Source organism: Theropithecus gelada, chromosome 1, assembly GCF_003255815.1.
Source record: "Theropithecus gelada isolate Dixy chromosome 1, Tgel_1.0, whole genome shotgun sequence".
NCBI lineage: Eukaryota > Metazoa > Chordata > Mammalia > Primates > Cercopithecidae > Theropithecus > Theropithecus gelada.
The window spans coordinates 172962489-172980879 of NC_037668.1; the positions used below are offsets into that span (position 1 = coordinate 172962489).

Genomic DNA, 18391 nt, shown 5'->3' on the forward strand with positions numbered 1-18391 from the left:
CGTAGATTTGGTCTTTTCACATAATCCCATATTACTTGGAGGCTTTGTTCATTTCTTTTTCTCTTTTTTTCTCTACACTTCTGTTCTCGCTTCTTTTCATTCATTTGATCTTCAATCACTGATACTCTTTCTTCCAGTTGATCGAGTGGGTTACTGAAGCTTGTGCATTTGTCACGTAGTTCTTGTGTCATGGCTTTCATCTCTATCAGTTCTTTTATGGTCTTCTCTGCATTGATTATTCTAGTTATCCATTCATCCATTCTTTTTTCAAGGTTTTTAGTTTCTTTGCGCTGGGTACATAGTTCCTCCTTTAGCTCTGAGAAGTTTGGAGTGAAGCCTTCTCTCAACTCCTCAAAGTCATTCTCCCTCCAGCTTTGTTCCGTTGCTGGCGATGAGCTGCGTTCCTTTGGAGGGGGAGATGTGCTCTGATTTTTTGAATTCCCATCTTTTCTGCCCTGCTTTTTCCCCATCTTTGTGGTTTTATCTGCCTTTGGTCTTTGATGATGGTGATGTACTGATGGGGTTTTGGTGTGGGTGTCCTTTCTGTTTGTTAGTTTTCCTTGTAACAGTCAGGACCCTCAGCTGCAGGTCTGTTGGAGTTTGCTTGAGGTCCACTCCAGACCCTGTTTGCCTGGGTGTCAGCAGCGGAGGCTGCAGAAGATAGAATATTGCTGAACTGCGAGTGTTGCTGTCTGAATCTTGCTCTGGAAGCTTCGTCTCAGAGGTGTACCTAGCTGTGTGAGGTGTGATGTGTCAGTCTGCACCTACTGGGGGATGTCTCCCAGTTAGGCTACTCAGGGGTCAGGGACCCACTTGAGCAGGCAGTCTGTCCGTTCTCAGATCTCAGCCTCCATGCTGGGAGAACCACTGCTCTCTTCAAAGCTGTCAGACAGGGACATTTACATCTGCAGAGGTTTCTGCTGCTTTTTGTTTAGCTATGTCCTGTCCCCAGAGGTGGAGTCTACAGAGGCAGGCAGGCCTCCTTGTGCTGTGGTGGGCACCCAATTTGAGCTTCTGAGAGGCTTTGTTTATCTACTTAAGCCTCTGAAATGGCGGGCGCCCCTCCCCCAGCCTCACTGCCGCCTTGCAGTTAGATCTCAGACTGCTGTGCTAGCTATGAGGAAGGCTCTGTGGGCATGGGACCCTCCGGGCCAGGTGTGGGATGTAATCTCCTGGTGTGCCATTTGCTAAGACCCTTGGTAAAGCACAGTATTAGGGTGGGAGTTACCTGATTTTCCAGGTGTTGTGTGTCTCAGTTTCCCTTGGCTAGGAAAAGGAATTCCCTTCCCCCTTGCGCTTCCCAGGTGAGGCGATGCCTGGCCCTGCTTCAGCTCTTGCTGGTCAGGCTGCACCTGCTGACCAGCACCTACTGTCTGACACGCCCCAGTGAGATGAACCCGGTACCTCACTTGAAAATGCAGAAATCACCCGTCTTCTGTTTCGCTCACGCTGGGAGCTGGAGGCTGGAGGTGTTCTATTCGTCCATCTTGGGTGCCCACCTCAACTTTGGATCTTATTTAAAATTTCTGTGTGAGCTGGTTTTTATGGACATGGCTCTGACAGGGTAAATTGTGGGTGCCACCTCATTACTGCCAGATGGGAGTAGAAGTCCAACTTCCCTACTAGGCCTTCAGTGACAGCTGAAATGGAATAAGGCTTCTCGTTATTACTGGGCAGAGATAGGAGTTCTAGCCCCCAGCAGGGTTTCTATTGATACCACTCTGACTGAGAGGGGTAGAAGTGCCTTGCTATTGCTTTCCACTCATACTGAAGTGGGAGAGGCTGCTTTGCCACTGGATGGTAGTGGCAATTTTAGCTTCCCATTCTGTGTCCTCTGATACCACAAATGGGTGTTGTCATTACCACATGGCGGGGATGAAAGTCCCCATTCCCTACCCAGCCTTTTTTAATACCAACCTAGGAGTCTTGTTAAAGGTTGGAAACAAGGTTGGAAGTCCAGGCTCACTATTCTACTTTTACTGGTTTTGAGTAGGGGTGAGGTCACAGATTTTTCAGTCATGTTTGGCTATAGTAGAATGATTATTGTCTAAAAGTTTTCTGTCTTCTGAGGCTGCACCTTTTCTATTTGGCTAGAGAGAGCAGACTTTTGTTGGGGCTTTTTTGTCTGTATCTGTTGGTATTTCTGGGTTGCTGGTTTCTTCAGCTCCAAGTCTGGGATATATGAGGCAGAAAAAAACCTCAGGGAATTCACTATTGTATCATTCTTGGTTCCTGAGTTCCCCACCTTGTCTGCCTTTTTCTATCTTTCAGAATGTTCTTGGTTGTTCTTTTTAAAAAACATATTATGTCCAGGGTTTTTATTTGTACTTAATGGCAGGAATAGGGACATGAAGTCCCACAATCAGTGTTTTAAAAACATTTTTACATAGTTCAAAGCACTATAGTTATATTGGGCCATGTTCTTTTCAGTGAATAGAGCTGTGTATGAGAAACTCTTAGAGATAAACTAATGCAAAATGGGCTTACATTTTCTACATTTTCTATATATTTTCATCTCAGTGCCATTTACATAGTGTTACAAATAATGCTTTTAATGTCAGTTGCTACCATGAACAAGCTTATGTTATGAAATGCTTCATTGATATCAGAGTAGTGAAAATCAAACATTTGGAAGTTTTACTATGCGATATAATTATACATTATATTAATATGTTATATTTATTTACATATGATAAGATAAAATTTAAAATACGTAAATTAAAAATAGAAAGTTCATCATGACTTGGGAAAAATTATATAAAGGAGCATAGTTAATTCCAATCAAGATGCCAGTCTAATTAATTTAACAAATGTGTGGAGTATTCATTTGTGTTTTTCTGAGCTCTTAGGTTAATGAGTTGCCATATTTCTTATAAAGGTAGGGAAACTGATTAAAGTATTTTTTATTTCACATGTTTTAAGTGATACTAACATTATTTTAGAACATTTGAAAAACATTTGTGATTGATGAAATTTAACTAATTTTTTTTTTTTTTTGCTATAGTTGTCTTTCCTATATGAAAACTTTTTGTTTGTTTGTTTGTTTGTTTTTTGTTTTTTAAGAGACAGAGTATTGTTCTGTTACCCAGGCTGGAGTATAGTGCTCTATCATAGCTCACTGCAGCCTCCAACTTCTAAACTCAAAGGATCCTCCCCGTTTCTGAGCCTCCCAAGTAGCTGGGACCACAGATGCACACCTATGTGCCTGACACTTTTTAAAAGTGTCCATTTTTATTGTTAGCCAATTGATATACTTTTGTTTATACTAGAAAATCAAGAGGGGAATCACAATGGATTATCTTAATGGTAATAATTGTACAATTATTTATTACATTATAAACTTAAATAATTTTCTTCTAGGTACAGTGAAGGTGAAATTCGATTTAATTTAATGGCCATTGTGTCTGACAGAAAAATGATATATGAACAGAAGATAGCAGAGTTACAACGACAACTTGCAGAGGTTTGTGGCCATGTTTCTAAGTACAAAGTTCTAGCTTGGTTCTTCTCTCAGGAATAGTATTTACTTTAAATATATATATATAATCAAGTGGTCTGAATGGTGATTAAGCGAATACACACTCTGAAATCAGGCTGCCTAGATTCATTTGGTTCCTCACTTTGCACTTAGTGGATATAGGAATTTGAGTATATTTCCTTGTGCCTCAGTTTCTTCATATAGCAGAAAGATAATAAGTAGTATTTACCTCATAAGACTGTCATGAGGAGTAAATGAGGTATTATATGTAAATCACTTAATGACTAACAAATGGTAAATGCTAAATAAGTGTTAGGAATGAACTATTTTAACTATTTTCTGTGATTTCATTATATAATTAAGCAAGTTAATTCTCAAAGAGTTAACTGAGTACATTTAGAGTCACATGTAGTCTTTACTAGTCTATGGTTATCTTTCCATAGTAAATGTCATTGGAGAAGAGATTTAGTAGACAAAAGTTTATTTACCATCCTTTGATCACATTTTCTTAAGAATATATTTAAGAAAATTTATTTTATAGTGTATTAGGAGAATATGGCAATATAGTATATTACAATGTAGGTTGTTTTTAGATGAAAATTCATATTATTAAAACAGAAATATGGAAGGTACAATTTTGGAGCTTTTATCCTTTAATGCTGCTGTTAGGCTGGCATGCTGCTATCAATATGAAGAGTAGAAATTCAAAAATAGTCATACTGTGTTTATTATTTTAAAATATTCTGAATGTAAGCCTCAATTATTAGGGTGTGCTATTTCTTTTCCTTCCCCCAAGGAGGAACCCATGGATACAGATCAAGGTAATAGTATGTTAAGTGCTATTCAGTCAGAAGTTGCCAAAAATCAGATGCTTATTGAAGAAGAAGTACAGAAATTAAAAAGATACAAGGTATGTTTTTAAAAATGTGTTCCTTTAATGTTTTCATGTAGAGCAGTGTATTTCAAGATGAAGGTACATTGAATATCTGATGGCTTTCCCTCCTATCATTTACCAAATTTCAAATAATATGTTGATTCTCTGATACCCTACAAAGATAAGTAGTGAGATGTCTTTCATTTTTATTTTTGTAAAATATTACTAGGAACAGAATTTTAACCTATTTGATGTTTCAGTTCACTGTAGTTATTATTCTTTTTTTTTTTTTTTGGACGGAGTCTCACTCTGTCGCCGGGGCTGCAATGCAGTGGTGCAATCTTGGCTCACTGCAACCTCCACCTCCCAGGTTCAAGCAATTCTCCTGCCTTAGCCTCCCAAGTAGCTGGGATTACAGGTGTGCGCCACCATGCCTGGCTATGCTAATTTTTGTATTTTTAGTAGACACAGGGTTTTGCCGTGTTGGCCAGGCTGATCTTGAACTCCTGACCTCAAGTGATCTGCCCGCCTCAGCCTCGCAAAGTGCTTGGATTACAGGCGTGAGCCACTGCACCCGGCTTATTGATTAGTTTCTGGATAGCTTCTTTACTTTTTTTTTTTTTTTTTTGAGATGAAGTCTCACTTTGTCGCCCAAGCTGGAGTGCAGTGAGACAATCTTGGCTCACTGCAACCTCTGCCTCCCAGTTCAAGCAATTCTCCTGCCTCAGCCTCCTGAGTAGCTAGGATTATGGTCCCACACCAGCACACTCAGCTAATTTTTGTATTTTTAGTAGAGACAGAGTTTCACCGTGTTGTCCAGGCTGGTCTCGATCTCCTGGCCTCAAATGAATCTCCCGCCTTGGCTTCCCAAAGTGCTGGGATTACAGGTGTGAGCCACTACGCCCAGCCAGCTTCTTTGCTTTCTAATATAAGATGTTTCAGACTTTTTTTTTTCTGGAGACAGAGTCTTGCTGTGTTGCCCAGGCTGGAGTGCAGGGCATGATGTGGGCTTAGTGCAGCCTCCTCCTCCTGGGTTCAAGCAATTCCCCTCTCAGCCTCCCAAGAAGCTGGGATTATAGGCACCTGCCTGCATGCCTGGCTAATTTTTGTATTTTTAGTAGAGACGGGTTTCATCATGTTGTCCAGGCTGATCTCAAACTCCTGACCTCAAGTGATCCACCTGCCTTGGCCTCCCAAAGTGCTGGGATTATAGGCATGAGCCACTGCACTCGGCCCATTATCATTCTTATTGATGCTCAAATTATCCTATTTTTGGCCAATGGGAGCCACTTCAGGCTGTCTCGTGAGTCCTTTTGACATAACCCCCTTAGTTTCTGATAGCTTCCTTGCTTTCTTTTTTTTTTTTTTTTTTTTTTTTGAGTTGGAGTCTCACTTTGTTGCCCAAGCTGGAGTGTAGTAAGGCAAATTTGGCTGACTGCAACCTCTGCCTCCCGGGTTAGCTGTTCTGCTGCCTCAACCTCCTGAGTTGCTGGGGTTACAGGCCTGTGCCACCACGCCTGGCTAATTTTTGTATTTTTAGTAGAGACAGGATTTCACTATGTCAGCCAGGCTGGTCTCAAACTCCTGGCCTCAAATGATCCTCCTGCCTTGGCTTCCCAAAGTGGTGGAATTACAGGTGTGAGCCACTATGCCCAGCCAGCTTCCTTGCTTTCTGATATAAAATGTTTCAGACCCTTTTTTTTTTTTTTTCTTTTTTGAGACAGTCTTGCTCTGTTGCTCAGGCTGTAGTGCAGGGCACTATCTTGGCTCACTGCAACCTCTGCCTCCTGGGTTAAAGCAGTTCTCCTGCCTCAGCCTCCCGAGTAGCTGGGATTACAGGTGCCTGCCTCTATGCCCAGCTAATTTTTGTATTTTTAGTAGAGACAGGGTTTCACCATGTTGTCCAGGCTGGTTTCGAACTCCTAACCTCAAGCGATCTGCCTACCATGGCCTCCCAGAGTGTTCGGATTACAGGTGTGAGCTACCATGCCTGCCTTAGACTTTTCTTGTACATTTCTTGCTTAAGCTTAGAATCAGCCGTTTCATAAATAAGCCCTTTGTTCCCTTGGTGCAAAATGGTGTTTAGAAACCACTATCTGGGCACTCGGGCTCAGTGCTGCTGATTGATCATTGTTTCTAGGCCTTTTTAGCACTGCAAATACACTTTTGTTTGTTTCATATTTTATTTTTGAAGAGGAAATACATCATGTATTCATATTAATACTCAAATTTAGGATTAAAGGGCTTTGTGCATAAGGAAGTTAATAATTTGCATTTCTTCTATTAAGTTGAAAATCTTGGGTTCCTAACAAAATTAATGTAATTACTTATTTGTTTTATGCCATATACATGTAGTATGTATATAACGTATTTGTGTATATATGTATATGCATCTATATAAAAAGGTTCAGAATAATAGCCAATAGTATAATAACAAGTGAATAGTTTTTTTCTTGTTTTTCTTGTTCCTTAGGGTATATCCTATTTTGAATATATAATCAAATCACTGTATTTTAAATTCACTTAAAACTTTTTCCTGTTGATTTTGCTTTCAGATTTTTTAGAGTTAAAAATTCCGATTTAATTTTATTTAATCATGACAAGCATTTATATAATTCAGAATCAAATATAAAGGCAAAGTTATTTTTAATAATGTATTGTCTTTCACTTGCAATCCGTCTGGTAACCTTTTTTCAGAAAAGCTGAAAGAGTGGAGGAAAGTTTGAATTTTGTGTTAACTTCGGATGTGGAATGTATATGTCATTTGTCATGTGTTATGGTAGTAAAAGGATTGTTTTTCATTTGAACCTCAGTGTAAGGCAAGAACTATCCTTTTTGTTGCTCCCCACAGTGTCAGTAAAGTGTTTTGCATCATACTTAACAGACAACAGATACTTTGCCTCATACTTATCAGACAGCAGATGATTGTTAAATGGAATGAATGGGCCTTAAACTAGTAGAATTTCTTCAGGTGAAAGTGGTAAGGGCAGGCAGGCAGGCTCTAGGGTATTCCAGGCAGGAAAGAGGGAGGGCCAAGTTTGTGGAGATAGGAAAGGAAGAAATAATAGCTTTACCAATTATTTTCCATTTCACATGATATTAAAAAAGTAAATTACCCATCTTTATATATACTTATGTAGTTATTATGTAATTAACTTTTAATATCCGCCCAAAATACAACACAGAGTTTCCATAACTTCCATAAAGTTTCCTGCTTTATTATTTGGGAATGCTTTGTTTAAAAAAAGATCAAATGATTCTCATACTGCTATAAAACAAACGTGTTAAGCTTTAATTTAATTAATTAACTGAAGGAACTCTAGTTAAAGAAGTAGTCAGAGAAGCTCAAATTTATATGAAGTTGAAATAAATTTATAAGAGATGGAAACTTTCTATGGAAGAAGGGCAATCAATTATACTTCTACCAGGCAGAATATATAGCAGCTCAGTGGCAGTGAGAGCCTAGAATCACATAACTTGAGAGGATGTTATCTAGACAGTCCATAGTTTTCCACTGAAGTATAAATTTTTTCCTGCAATGTACCTCCTTTCGATAAAAAATAATCTGAAGGAAAGATTGTGCTTGATCACAAAATAAAGCTGGTCTCATTAGACTTTGCCTGATTAGGTGAAGTAGCAAATGTTAATTTAGCATGTAGACCTTTAGTTGTTTTTATAAATGACATTTTCATAAGTAATCTTAGATTGGACTTTTAAAGGCCTCTATTATTTGCTAAGTCAGGGGCAGGAAGCCCCGCCCAAGAAACTCCCTCCACATGTTTTATTGTGTTAATCTTTATTCTCAGTGGGAATGGAGTCTCATTATTTCTAAAATTATTTTCTTATGAGAGTGGATATTTTATACCATTTCTATTTTGAGTTGGATGCAAAGAGTAAAATACCAAAATTAGCAGAAATGTAGTTAGTGTGGATTGATGTTGTTTTATTTTCAGATTGAGAATATCAGAAGGAAGCATAATTATCTGCCTTTCATTATGGAATTGTTAAAGACTTTAGCAGAACACCAGCAGTTAATACCACTAGTAGAAAAGGTAAGTATTTTATCCGTAGATACTTAAATTAGGTTTAGATTCTCCAAAAACGTAAAATGTATTTTTTTTTTTTTTGCATGACTAGAGGTAAAATTTTTGGAAGCTTGTACATTTTTATTCTTTTGCTTTTGATTCTTGTTTTATATTCTATAAGAATTAGTTCAACTGAGACTGTAAAAGAAAAATAAAGAATTACCCCACTGCTTTAGCCTTCCAGATTCTTAGTGTCAAGACCTCATGTTGTACTATATTAAAATAAAATTTAAAACACTATTCTTTCTTTAAGCAAAAATAGATTTTTAATGCTAATACTTGAAATAATAGATATTTTCCTATTTAGCAAAAATTTGAGTTGATATAACAGAATTTAAAAGTAGAATGGACATTGTTGGATTAAAAAAAAAAATAGCCGGTACTACAAAACAGGCTTTCTTATTTCTAATCTAGCATCCGTTCCACTGAGGGAAAACTAGCATAAGTTAGTGAAAAAATCTGATTTTTATTATTTTTTTCATAAGTAACAATAAAATATTTGTTGAGTAAGTAAAATGCAGTTAAATTGTTTTTAAGTTCATACTGTCAATCAGTGTTTCTGAAAGTGAACATCAGTGGATATTCTTTAAAATACGTGTTACCTGGCCCCTCCCCAGATATTCTGATATAGGGGAAGGATTCTTTAATAAGTTCCCCAAGTGATTCTAATGCAACTGGTCTGTGTACCACAGTTTGAGAAACACTTTGAGAAGACACTACTAGGCAAATAAAATTTTGGACCATTAACTTAAAGACGAGAATACATGGTAGGTATATTTTCCTTATTAATTTTTAAGTTTACAAAGCAAAGATACATTTCAACCAAGCTGTTTTGTGTTATACATTCTAAATAATATGAGATGTGAGCTAATAAGTTTTTTGTGTATATACCTTATTGATTGAAACATGTGACCCAAGTTTTAGCATTACATGTAAAAATTATTGCAGAAGACTGCTAAATCTCTTTTCCACTATAGGTTTTTTTCTGTTCGTGCATCTCAGGTTGTATTCCAAGTTTTAGATTAATACAGGGTCCTGTGGTTCTCAAAATTGCTTGATTAACAAGAATACCTAGATATGTTATTAACCCTATCAAATATTTTTCTGTTAAAAATATTAAAATAACTATACAATTTGCTAAATATGTGATGCATCAGATTTTAAGTTAGATAAATGTTACTAGGGACCAGGACCCTTAGACAAATTTTAAATGTATAAATTTTGCATTAAAATTGATCTGTGAATGGAATTTTTTGTGTGTGCAAATTAGTAAGTAAAAGGACCACTGTTGTTTGATTTTTAATTACACTATATCCCCAGATTTTTTTTGAGAGCATAGTTAGAGAACAACAGCTTGTCAGCTTAACATTAGAATCTTTATTCCTTAGTTCACATTTTTTGGACACAAGGTGGCAGCATATGAATACCTGATGTTAGTGGAACACCAACTCTGTTGTGTTTGCCTTCATTTTCTTAGGGAAAGTAGTTATTGACCTTCTAGTGGCTTATTTCTCTAAGTTGTTCTTTTATTAATATTCCAGAAGCAATATTGAGATAGATTTGTTTCTTGTATGCATGCAATAACTATTATTCTCCTAGGTTCTGAAGGAGCTTAGACTCATTTAATTGGAATTGTTGAAATGTTTTAAATTGTTCGTCAAACACTTATCTAACTGCAAGGATATTCCAGGCACTCTGTTAAGGTCTAGGGATGCATGTATAACTGAGATGTGTTATTTTCTCTTAAGCAACTCATGATACGATTTAGGACAAATGAACAATTATGGTACTATGCTAAATAGTATTATTTTGATGAATGCCAGGATAAAGTCAGGCTGAAGATCCCCAGCAAGCACAAGGTAGCTGCTAAATAACTTTATAGCCACTTAAAATTTCACTTCCATAAAGTTCTAAATACGTGGTTGGAATGGAATACTTAATCTGTAGCAATATATCAGTTTCCTTTGCAAGAATATATTTTTGTTCATCTTATTTTGTCATATTAAAATACCATTTTCTGCAGATAAATGCAAATTTAAAAATAAAATATGTTAAAATACTGCTAAATATTAGCTTTTATAATTATATAAAATCTTGACCAGTGATGGTTACTTAATAGTAATACTTCTAAGAAAAATTACCTATAGAATTCAGAAATAGATAAATTGGAATAGTGGATCTTATTATGTTTTGTTTTCAGGGAAAATAGGATAAAAGAACAAGGTGTGAGAAGGAATAGAAGGAAACAAACAGGAAAGATGTGGCTACCCCATGCAGTGCTACTATATGCCGAGATTCTACAGGATCAGATTTTTGAATAGCTGAGGCAGTTGCCTATAGTCTATGATGACATAAAAGTATTTGAGCTAAAATCTTTTTATTTGCAACATAATAAATAAAAAGTGATTCTCCCTTGGCATGGCTATAATGAACTTGGACCTATAAATGTTTTTGTTATATGAGACTTTTTAACTAATGAATTCATTGAATATATACCACATTAAAAAACTGCATAGGAGGTAATCCACAAACATATAGTTGTAAAACTTCTTGTATTGTGTACCAAATCTCTTTCTTAAAATATAAAATAAAATTATGTAATTTAAGATTATATTTGTGAGACTTCCATTTATTCGAGTATATTTATGATTAAAAAATTTTTGTCTACACATTATGTAATTATGAATGATTATCTTAAGTTTTTGACTATCAATAACTTAACATAATATAAAATCATAAATTCCATTGCTATGGGGGAATCCACAGAAACTTCACAATATTGAATTTTGTCCACATTTTACTATGACTTTATGATTCGATTGCTAATAAGTAAGCTTCAGATCTTTTTCTATTTCTTAATAGAAATAAGGTAGAAGAATAGTTAAGGCTAATCACAACAGTATCTACATTAATATCTATTAATGCAGAATTATCTGATTTAAGTCAGTACTTTTTAATATTGGTACACTGTATAGAAGGAAAGTATTTTTAACAGTATATATTTTTCCATGCTATTTGTAAATATGATTTTTTTTTAACAAAAGCAGACCAAAATACAGGCTTTGAATTTAAATCTTATATATGTTACTTACTAGCTAGTGCTTTTAGACACTTACTTTCTTATAACCTCTTTCTCATCTGTAAACTGGGAATCATACCTACCTCACATACTTGATGATTAAATGATATCATATCTGTAAAGTATATAAATTAGTGCTCACCATAATGCTCAATTAATGGTGATAACTTTTTAATAAATGTATGAACACTCTGCCTTATATGTTTACTCATTTAATTACATTGTAAAGTTTATATCAGAAACCAGTAAATGTATTTCTTGTTAATCCTTCTCAGTATTCTACTAAGTATACTCCGAGATCAATAAGGAAAGAAGCACATACTTTTATTTTAAATTATGCCTAAAACCAAATTATGTTTATTATTTGAGGAAAGAAAACTTTGAGATGCGATACACATACCAAATTACAAATTATGTTTGTTAACTAAAAACATTGATGTTGGCAATTAATTTTATAATGTTTAATATGGCATGCAGACTATTTGCTCTTATTCTAAGGCACAACACTCAGTTTTATCTTACTGTTAAGTAATAATTATAGTACCTAATACATCACAAAAAGATTGTAATTGTTTTAATTGCTCTATTTTTTATTTAAGGAAGTTTTAAAAAGTTGTATAATGTAGAAATTTATTGACTCTTCTGAAGTGGCACAGTGGAAAATATTGTGTTGTAGTACTCTAAAATCTTGCTTTAGAAATGTCTTCTGAATACCAGCAGAACTGGCATCATCTGAGAGTTTGTTAGAAATACAGAACCTCAGGCATTTTACTAAATCAGTCTGCATTTTAACAGGATCTCTAAGTCTTTGGTATATACATTGAGAAGCAATGCTATAAAGCATATGTCTTTGATCTGTGTTGAGGACTTACTGTATACTAGCTGTGGGACTTTGGTCAAGCTTGATAACATCTATAAGCTCTGGCTTCATTTGCTAAAGAATAAGACAGAAGTACTGTGTTCAAGCTGTATAATTGTCATGAAGAACATTGTTTTAAGTCATATAAATAAAGTTTGTTGACACCAGGGATACATAATCCTTTAGTGACATTCTGTTAAACTCACTTAAACTGTTAGGTTAAACTCATTTATTCACATTTGCAGAAACTAATGTAAGATTTTTCTTATATTCATTTGAATCAGAAATAGGCAAATATGTGTACATATATTGTTTTGGAATACTCATGAATGAGTTTGACTTTATGGAATTTTTAAATTATTATAATTATAATAATTCATTTTACCTTCAGATAGGAAAGAACTGCAAACCAAACAAGATCCTTTCTTAGAGCAAAGAATAACTATGTAATTGTCCAGGAAAAGTTTGTTATAAGTCTCAAGTTATAAAACATAATGCTTTAGAAATCTTAGAAACAATGTATTTCAAACCTTTCATCTTGAGAATACCCTCTTAGACACATTTTATTTTAATATAGTCTAAGACTGACTTTTAAAATTTTGTAACATACTTTTTTTAATTTTTAGGCAAAAGAAAAACAGAACGCAAAGAAAGCTCAGGAAACCAAATGAAGAGGATGTTTTGGGATGTGTACACATTTCTGCTTCTGCACATATTTTCATGGAAATCATTATGTATAAAGAACTTTGAGCAACATCCTAATTGGCTCAGTGCACGTTTGGCGGTAGTGCCAGCCTGTCTTGTCTTTAATGCATGGATTCATAAACTTCTTCCCTACCTGCATCATGTGCATGTAGTGCATATTAAATGAAAGTGATATTAAGAGTGCTTGCCCAAATTCCATTATTTGACATTGAATCTGAGAACTGTTAGTTTTCTGGATGTGTAACTACCATATGAACCTAGAAAATGCACAAATGATACTCCTTATCTGTAATTTAAATACTTAAAATTTGCAATTGTCAGATCTTAATGAAACTGGATGTCTTATTTCTTATCATCATTAATGGGAAAAAAATCAGTATTTCTATCTTTGATATCTGAGTGTTTTGAGGATTTTAAAACTGAATTTTATCTGCTATACCAGTTATTTGAAAAAGTATGATTTAAATGTAAATCATTTAAAAAGGACAAAAGTATAATTTCCAGTGATTTTCACTGCTGTCAGTAGAAAAGTAATAAACATCTCAATTTTATTTTAGTAATTTTTCTTCAAGTGTTTGGGGTTATTTGTTTATGTAGTAGAGAATTGTTTCAGGAAGGTCTTGAGTATTACGCTTCAAAGCAAAATTTCAGGTTAAGAAGAAATTGTAAATCTTAAAGAATGTTGGTGTTACTCTCAATGGAATAGTTTTTCAAGCTCATAAGCTGTATATGAAAAAATTGGAGGTTTGACAGTTCATGCTATCTGCTTTTTTAAAAAGATAGTAGTGGTGATGGGGGATCTTTCTATGCCAATTTGAATAAATTTCATACAGCCTACAGTTTCCAAGAGCCATATACAATTTGTTCACAATTGATTTTTTAAAATTGATTTTGGGAGTTGCTTTGTAATAATTTTCTTACTTTTAATCTTCCTTTGCAAGTCAGATTTTAAAGAAGACTTTATAAAACTTTCTTTTTAAAAGGAAGTAATCTACTTTTTTCTTTATCAAGAATATTTCTGAGGTTGATACATGACTTTTTAGCATTATTTATTGTGAAATAAATTTAGCATAATATATTTTATTAGGGAGAACGTGTACCCATCTTCCAGTTTCAGCACATGAATTTTTAAGGATTGTTTTTAAGCTTAGTGATTGTGGTATTAAATGACTTAGAACTAATGGAGAAAAACCTGATGGGAAATTGATAGAAAAACTAATGAAATATTTTTCATACATAATTTCAGTTGGAGGTAATGAAAAATGTAGTTTCTCAGTTATTTGTGGGTAAATATGTTTTGCTCTTGATACAGTAATAATTATGGAGTGTTTTCAACATGATATAATTTTTAAAAATGGATTTTTAAGGAAGGCTCATCTTGATCCCATTCATTTATTTCAGCTTAATTTATATATCCTTTCCTATTGAGGCTTAAATTTTGTTAAGCAATGTGAGGATTATTGTGGTAAGTTGTATTTAGTAATCAATACAGTGTGATACTAGCACTAGGATTGCCAAATAAATCAATGGAATAGAAGAGAGAGCCTGAAAACAGATCAACATTTATATGATCACTTGATTTCGACAAAGGTGGCAAAACAATTCAACAGAGAAGGAAAGTCTTTTCAACAAATGGAGCCAGAATAGCTTAATATCCATATAGAAAAAAATGAACATGACCCCCTACCTCACAAAAATGACTTGTAGATGAATCTTAGACCTAAATGTAATATTTTAAGAATATGGAGCTTTTTAACTGAAAACATGGATGATTATTTTTGTGACTTGGGGGTTAGTCAAAGGTTTCTTAAGTCACAGAAAGCAGTAGCCATAAAAGATCAAAAATTAGAGCTCATCAAAATTGTCACTGAAAATGTTAACAAAAGTAATATCAAATGACATTTGAAAAATATCTTTGTAAAACGACCATGTTAATAGATATAAGGATTTTTTCATATTAATCTAACAAAATTCCTTAATAGGAATTTCCATAGCTTGAGAATGGTTTATTTTATCTGCATCTTCTTGGATGATTGCAAATCCCTTGTGATACTTCATGATTACTTCTGTCTGTGAATAAAGAAGTATGACTTGTCTTTGTCTGGGTGCCATATATTGCTGGTTTGAAACTAAGTCATGAAGCTAGTGGGTACAGAAAATGGAAGAATAAAGAGCAACCCATAAATAGATAAATGCTATGTGGAAAGTTTTTTTAATGACATTTTATAGAAAGTCTTGCTTGTTTCATATTTAGTCTTTTCTAAAATTTTATTTAATTATTGGGTAGGTGAAGGCACTTCCATTCTATTTTATGCCTTTCAAAATAGGTGAAGGCACTTCCATTCTATTTTATGCCTTTCAAAATGACCAGTTCTAAGGGATGTACTTCTGGTATTATCAACAAAAAGCTTGCCAACAGCTGCAGCACTGGCTACTCTCACCTTATATGTTTAGTTCCCAAGATAGCTGCCCTTTTTCTAACAGCAGTCAGCTGTGCCACTAGAATAGACAAATATTTGCTCGGGAGTCACAACCACGGGGACTTGCTTCCCTAGTTAGGACCATGATACGTATTTGTGTGTATATTATGGTGTTATATGCAGATTAATACTTTAATTAATCCTTCTGGTTGCCTCTAACATTAACATTTCAAGATACATTTAGATATTTTTATCCTGTAGGATTTTGTTTATTTGAAATAATTTTAAAAAAGGCTTTTAATGTATTCTCAAAAAACGTTTAGAGAAAACAGATAAGTAAAAATAAAATTTAAATTACCGTATTTCTATTAACAGGGATGAGCACATTAACATTTTGGTGTATTTAGTGATCTTTTTCCTCATGTGTACACATATGTTTTTGTGTGTTAGTCTTGCTTGCCCTCCCCATAGTCTGAAATAGTTCTATGTAGTTTATATTATTTTTAAACTTGATCATATACAAATTTTCAGGAAACAAACCACTCTAGCTATTTGAAGAGGAATGCAGATTTATATTGGCAGTTTTGAAATTACATAGTTTCTTACAAAATCATTGGAAGGTTTGGAGGAGTGATTTCAAGCTTGAGTCTCCAGAAATTACTCCCATCTAAACATACAGTATTGGGGTACCTAGGGAACTGCTGACCTTTGCAGCAGTCAGGGAGTCCACTTTTGGAACTGTGATGTTAGAACATGTTGCAGTAGTTCAAGGAATGAGGAAACTGCTGTAACACCCAATGACTGCACACTGGAATGCAGAAAAGTTAAACCTTCTATGCCTAAATGCCTAAAATAGACAAACTGGATAGTTATCTTTTTAGAGCAATACTTCATTTTTTTAGAGTAGTATGAATTCCTAGATCAGTCAGACACACATGTTATTTAGTTTGTTCCTTAGTACATTGTTAACTGGCCTAACTCCAATGGCTGATGTGGTAAAGATTCACCACTTCTAGCATACTGGGCACTTTTTGGTTTTGACTTGATTACATTAACTTTTTGAAACTATTCAGTGATTTATTCAGCCAATCTTATGAGGTACATCTGAGTTGTTCTAGATGCTAGAGGGTAGTATAACAGGAAAAAGCCCCAGCTCTCATGGTGAGACATACAGTAAGTATACAATACCACTTTGCAAATAGTAGTGTGAATGGTAAAAGATAAAGTAGGGAAAAGGGTGGGAGGACTTGAGGTTTGATAGAATGCCCACGGTGGTATATGCAGATTAATACTTTCAATTAATCCTCCTAGTTGCCTATAACATTAACATTTCAAGATAAATTCTTGAATGTATCTTGATTATTAATGAGATGTGCTTTAAGTAGAGACCTAAATGAAGATAATTTTTTCTCTAGTACTCAACTAGCACTATACAAGTGGATTGCATATGGGCAGAACCAATGTGCAATAATTAAGAATATTAATTTGCAATTATGTTTGATAGTTAAATGGTTTATGAATGTTGATCTGGAGTGTCAATATGAAAATAGGTTGAATAAAAGATATATGGAAAAGGCTAGGACTACTGTTCTATGTACATTTTAGCTTATCCATATATTTTATGTAATATGTTTCTTTGATTCTTTCTTGTAGCAATGATAATAGAATATTGAATAAACCATAAAACCAGTGGGGAAAGTCTCATGTAGGTGTATTTTTAAAAACATTTTGAACTCTCCCCCGCCTCCCCATCATAACCATTAAGACTAAAACAGGCTGGGTGTGGTTGCTTATGCCTGTAATCCTAGTACTTTGGGAGGCTAAGGCAGGAGGATCGGTTAAGCTCAGAAGTTCAAGCCTAGTGTGCACAAGATGGCAAGACCCTGTCTCTTAAAAAATAAATAAAAAATAAAATAACTAGCTGGGTATGGAGGTGGTACATGCCAATAGTCCCAGTTACCCAAAAGACTGAGGCTGGAAGGTCCCTTGAGCCAGGAGTTTGAGAATGCAGTGAGTTGTGATCAGCCACTGTACTCCATCCTGGATGAGAGAGTGAGACCCTATCTCAGAACAAAACAAAAACAATGAAATTATTTGAAAAAATTTGGGAGAATATTTTATTATTTAGGGACAGGGAAAAGCTTCCTAAGCTCCAAAGAAAACAAAAGAACCCAGAAGAGAAATACTTGACTGTATAAAAATTAAAAATTTCTGTAAGGCAACAGACACCATAAAAGAGATAGCAAGCCAACAAATAAAATTTTGTCATGCATAATATGCAACATGCATATTACAATCATTAGACAAATTAATGTGTAATACACAGCTCCTCTGTATATTACATATTATACTCACATATGAGTAATATATTTATTGTGCAATCCTGCAATAAAGCAATAAAATATGATTGTAGGGTGTTCCCCATTGATGGCTATTCTAACGTTTTAGATATATTTCACTTTATCTTCACACCAATCTTATGAGGTAAGTATTAACTTCATTTTACAGATAATATCTACTTTTTTCCTTTATGTATTTTTTCCCTTTGAATCAAACCATCTGTATCCTGAGTACTCAATGGGTGATGTGCAGACAAGCAGCAATGAGCATAACCTGAGAACTTGTTAGAAATGCAGAGTCTGAAGTCCCACCCCAGACCATTGGAATCAGAATCTGCGTTTTAGCAAGATGCCCAGTTGATTAAATTACATTTATGCACATTAAAATTTGACAAACATAATCTCATTAGTTATGTTTATGGAAATAAGTATCTCCATAATCAATAGGCATTGTGCTTTATTTTCTGACTTTAAAAAATTGGTTTTAGGACTTCTACAATTTCAGTAGCAAGATGCGAAAACAATCAATTAGAAAAAGTTATTAGAAATAAA

General features: G+C 34.5%; 1 protein-coding gene across 5 annotated transcripts in view; it reads left to right on the forward strand.

Annotated features, from left to right (window-relative positions):
* UCHL5 (ubiquitin C-terminal hydrolase L5) overlaps positions 1-15176 on the forward strand; it is a 59567-nt gene extending 44391 nt beyond the window's left edge. For 2 of the 5 annotated variants that reach the window (XM_025381439.1, XM_025381446.1), the window contains 4 exons: positions 3361-3463; positions 4278-4388; positions 8306-8404; positions 13002-15176. In XM_025381439.1, the coding sequence (XP_025237224.1) occupies positions 3361-3463; positions 4278-4388; positions 8306-8404; positions 13002-13046 (358 nt within the window). In that variant the 3' untranslated portion in view covers positions 13047-15176. Of the gene's footprint in view, positions 1-3360; positions 3464-4274; positions 4389-8305; positions 8405-9054; positions 9575-10637; positions 11049-13001 lie in introns of those variants that run through there. The other 3 variants (XM_025381460.1, XM_025381453.1, XM_025381431.1) reach the window with 3 other exon arrangements.
* Positions 15177-18391: the final 3215 nt, after the last annotated feature.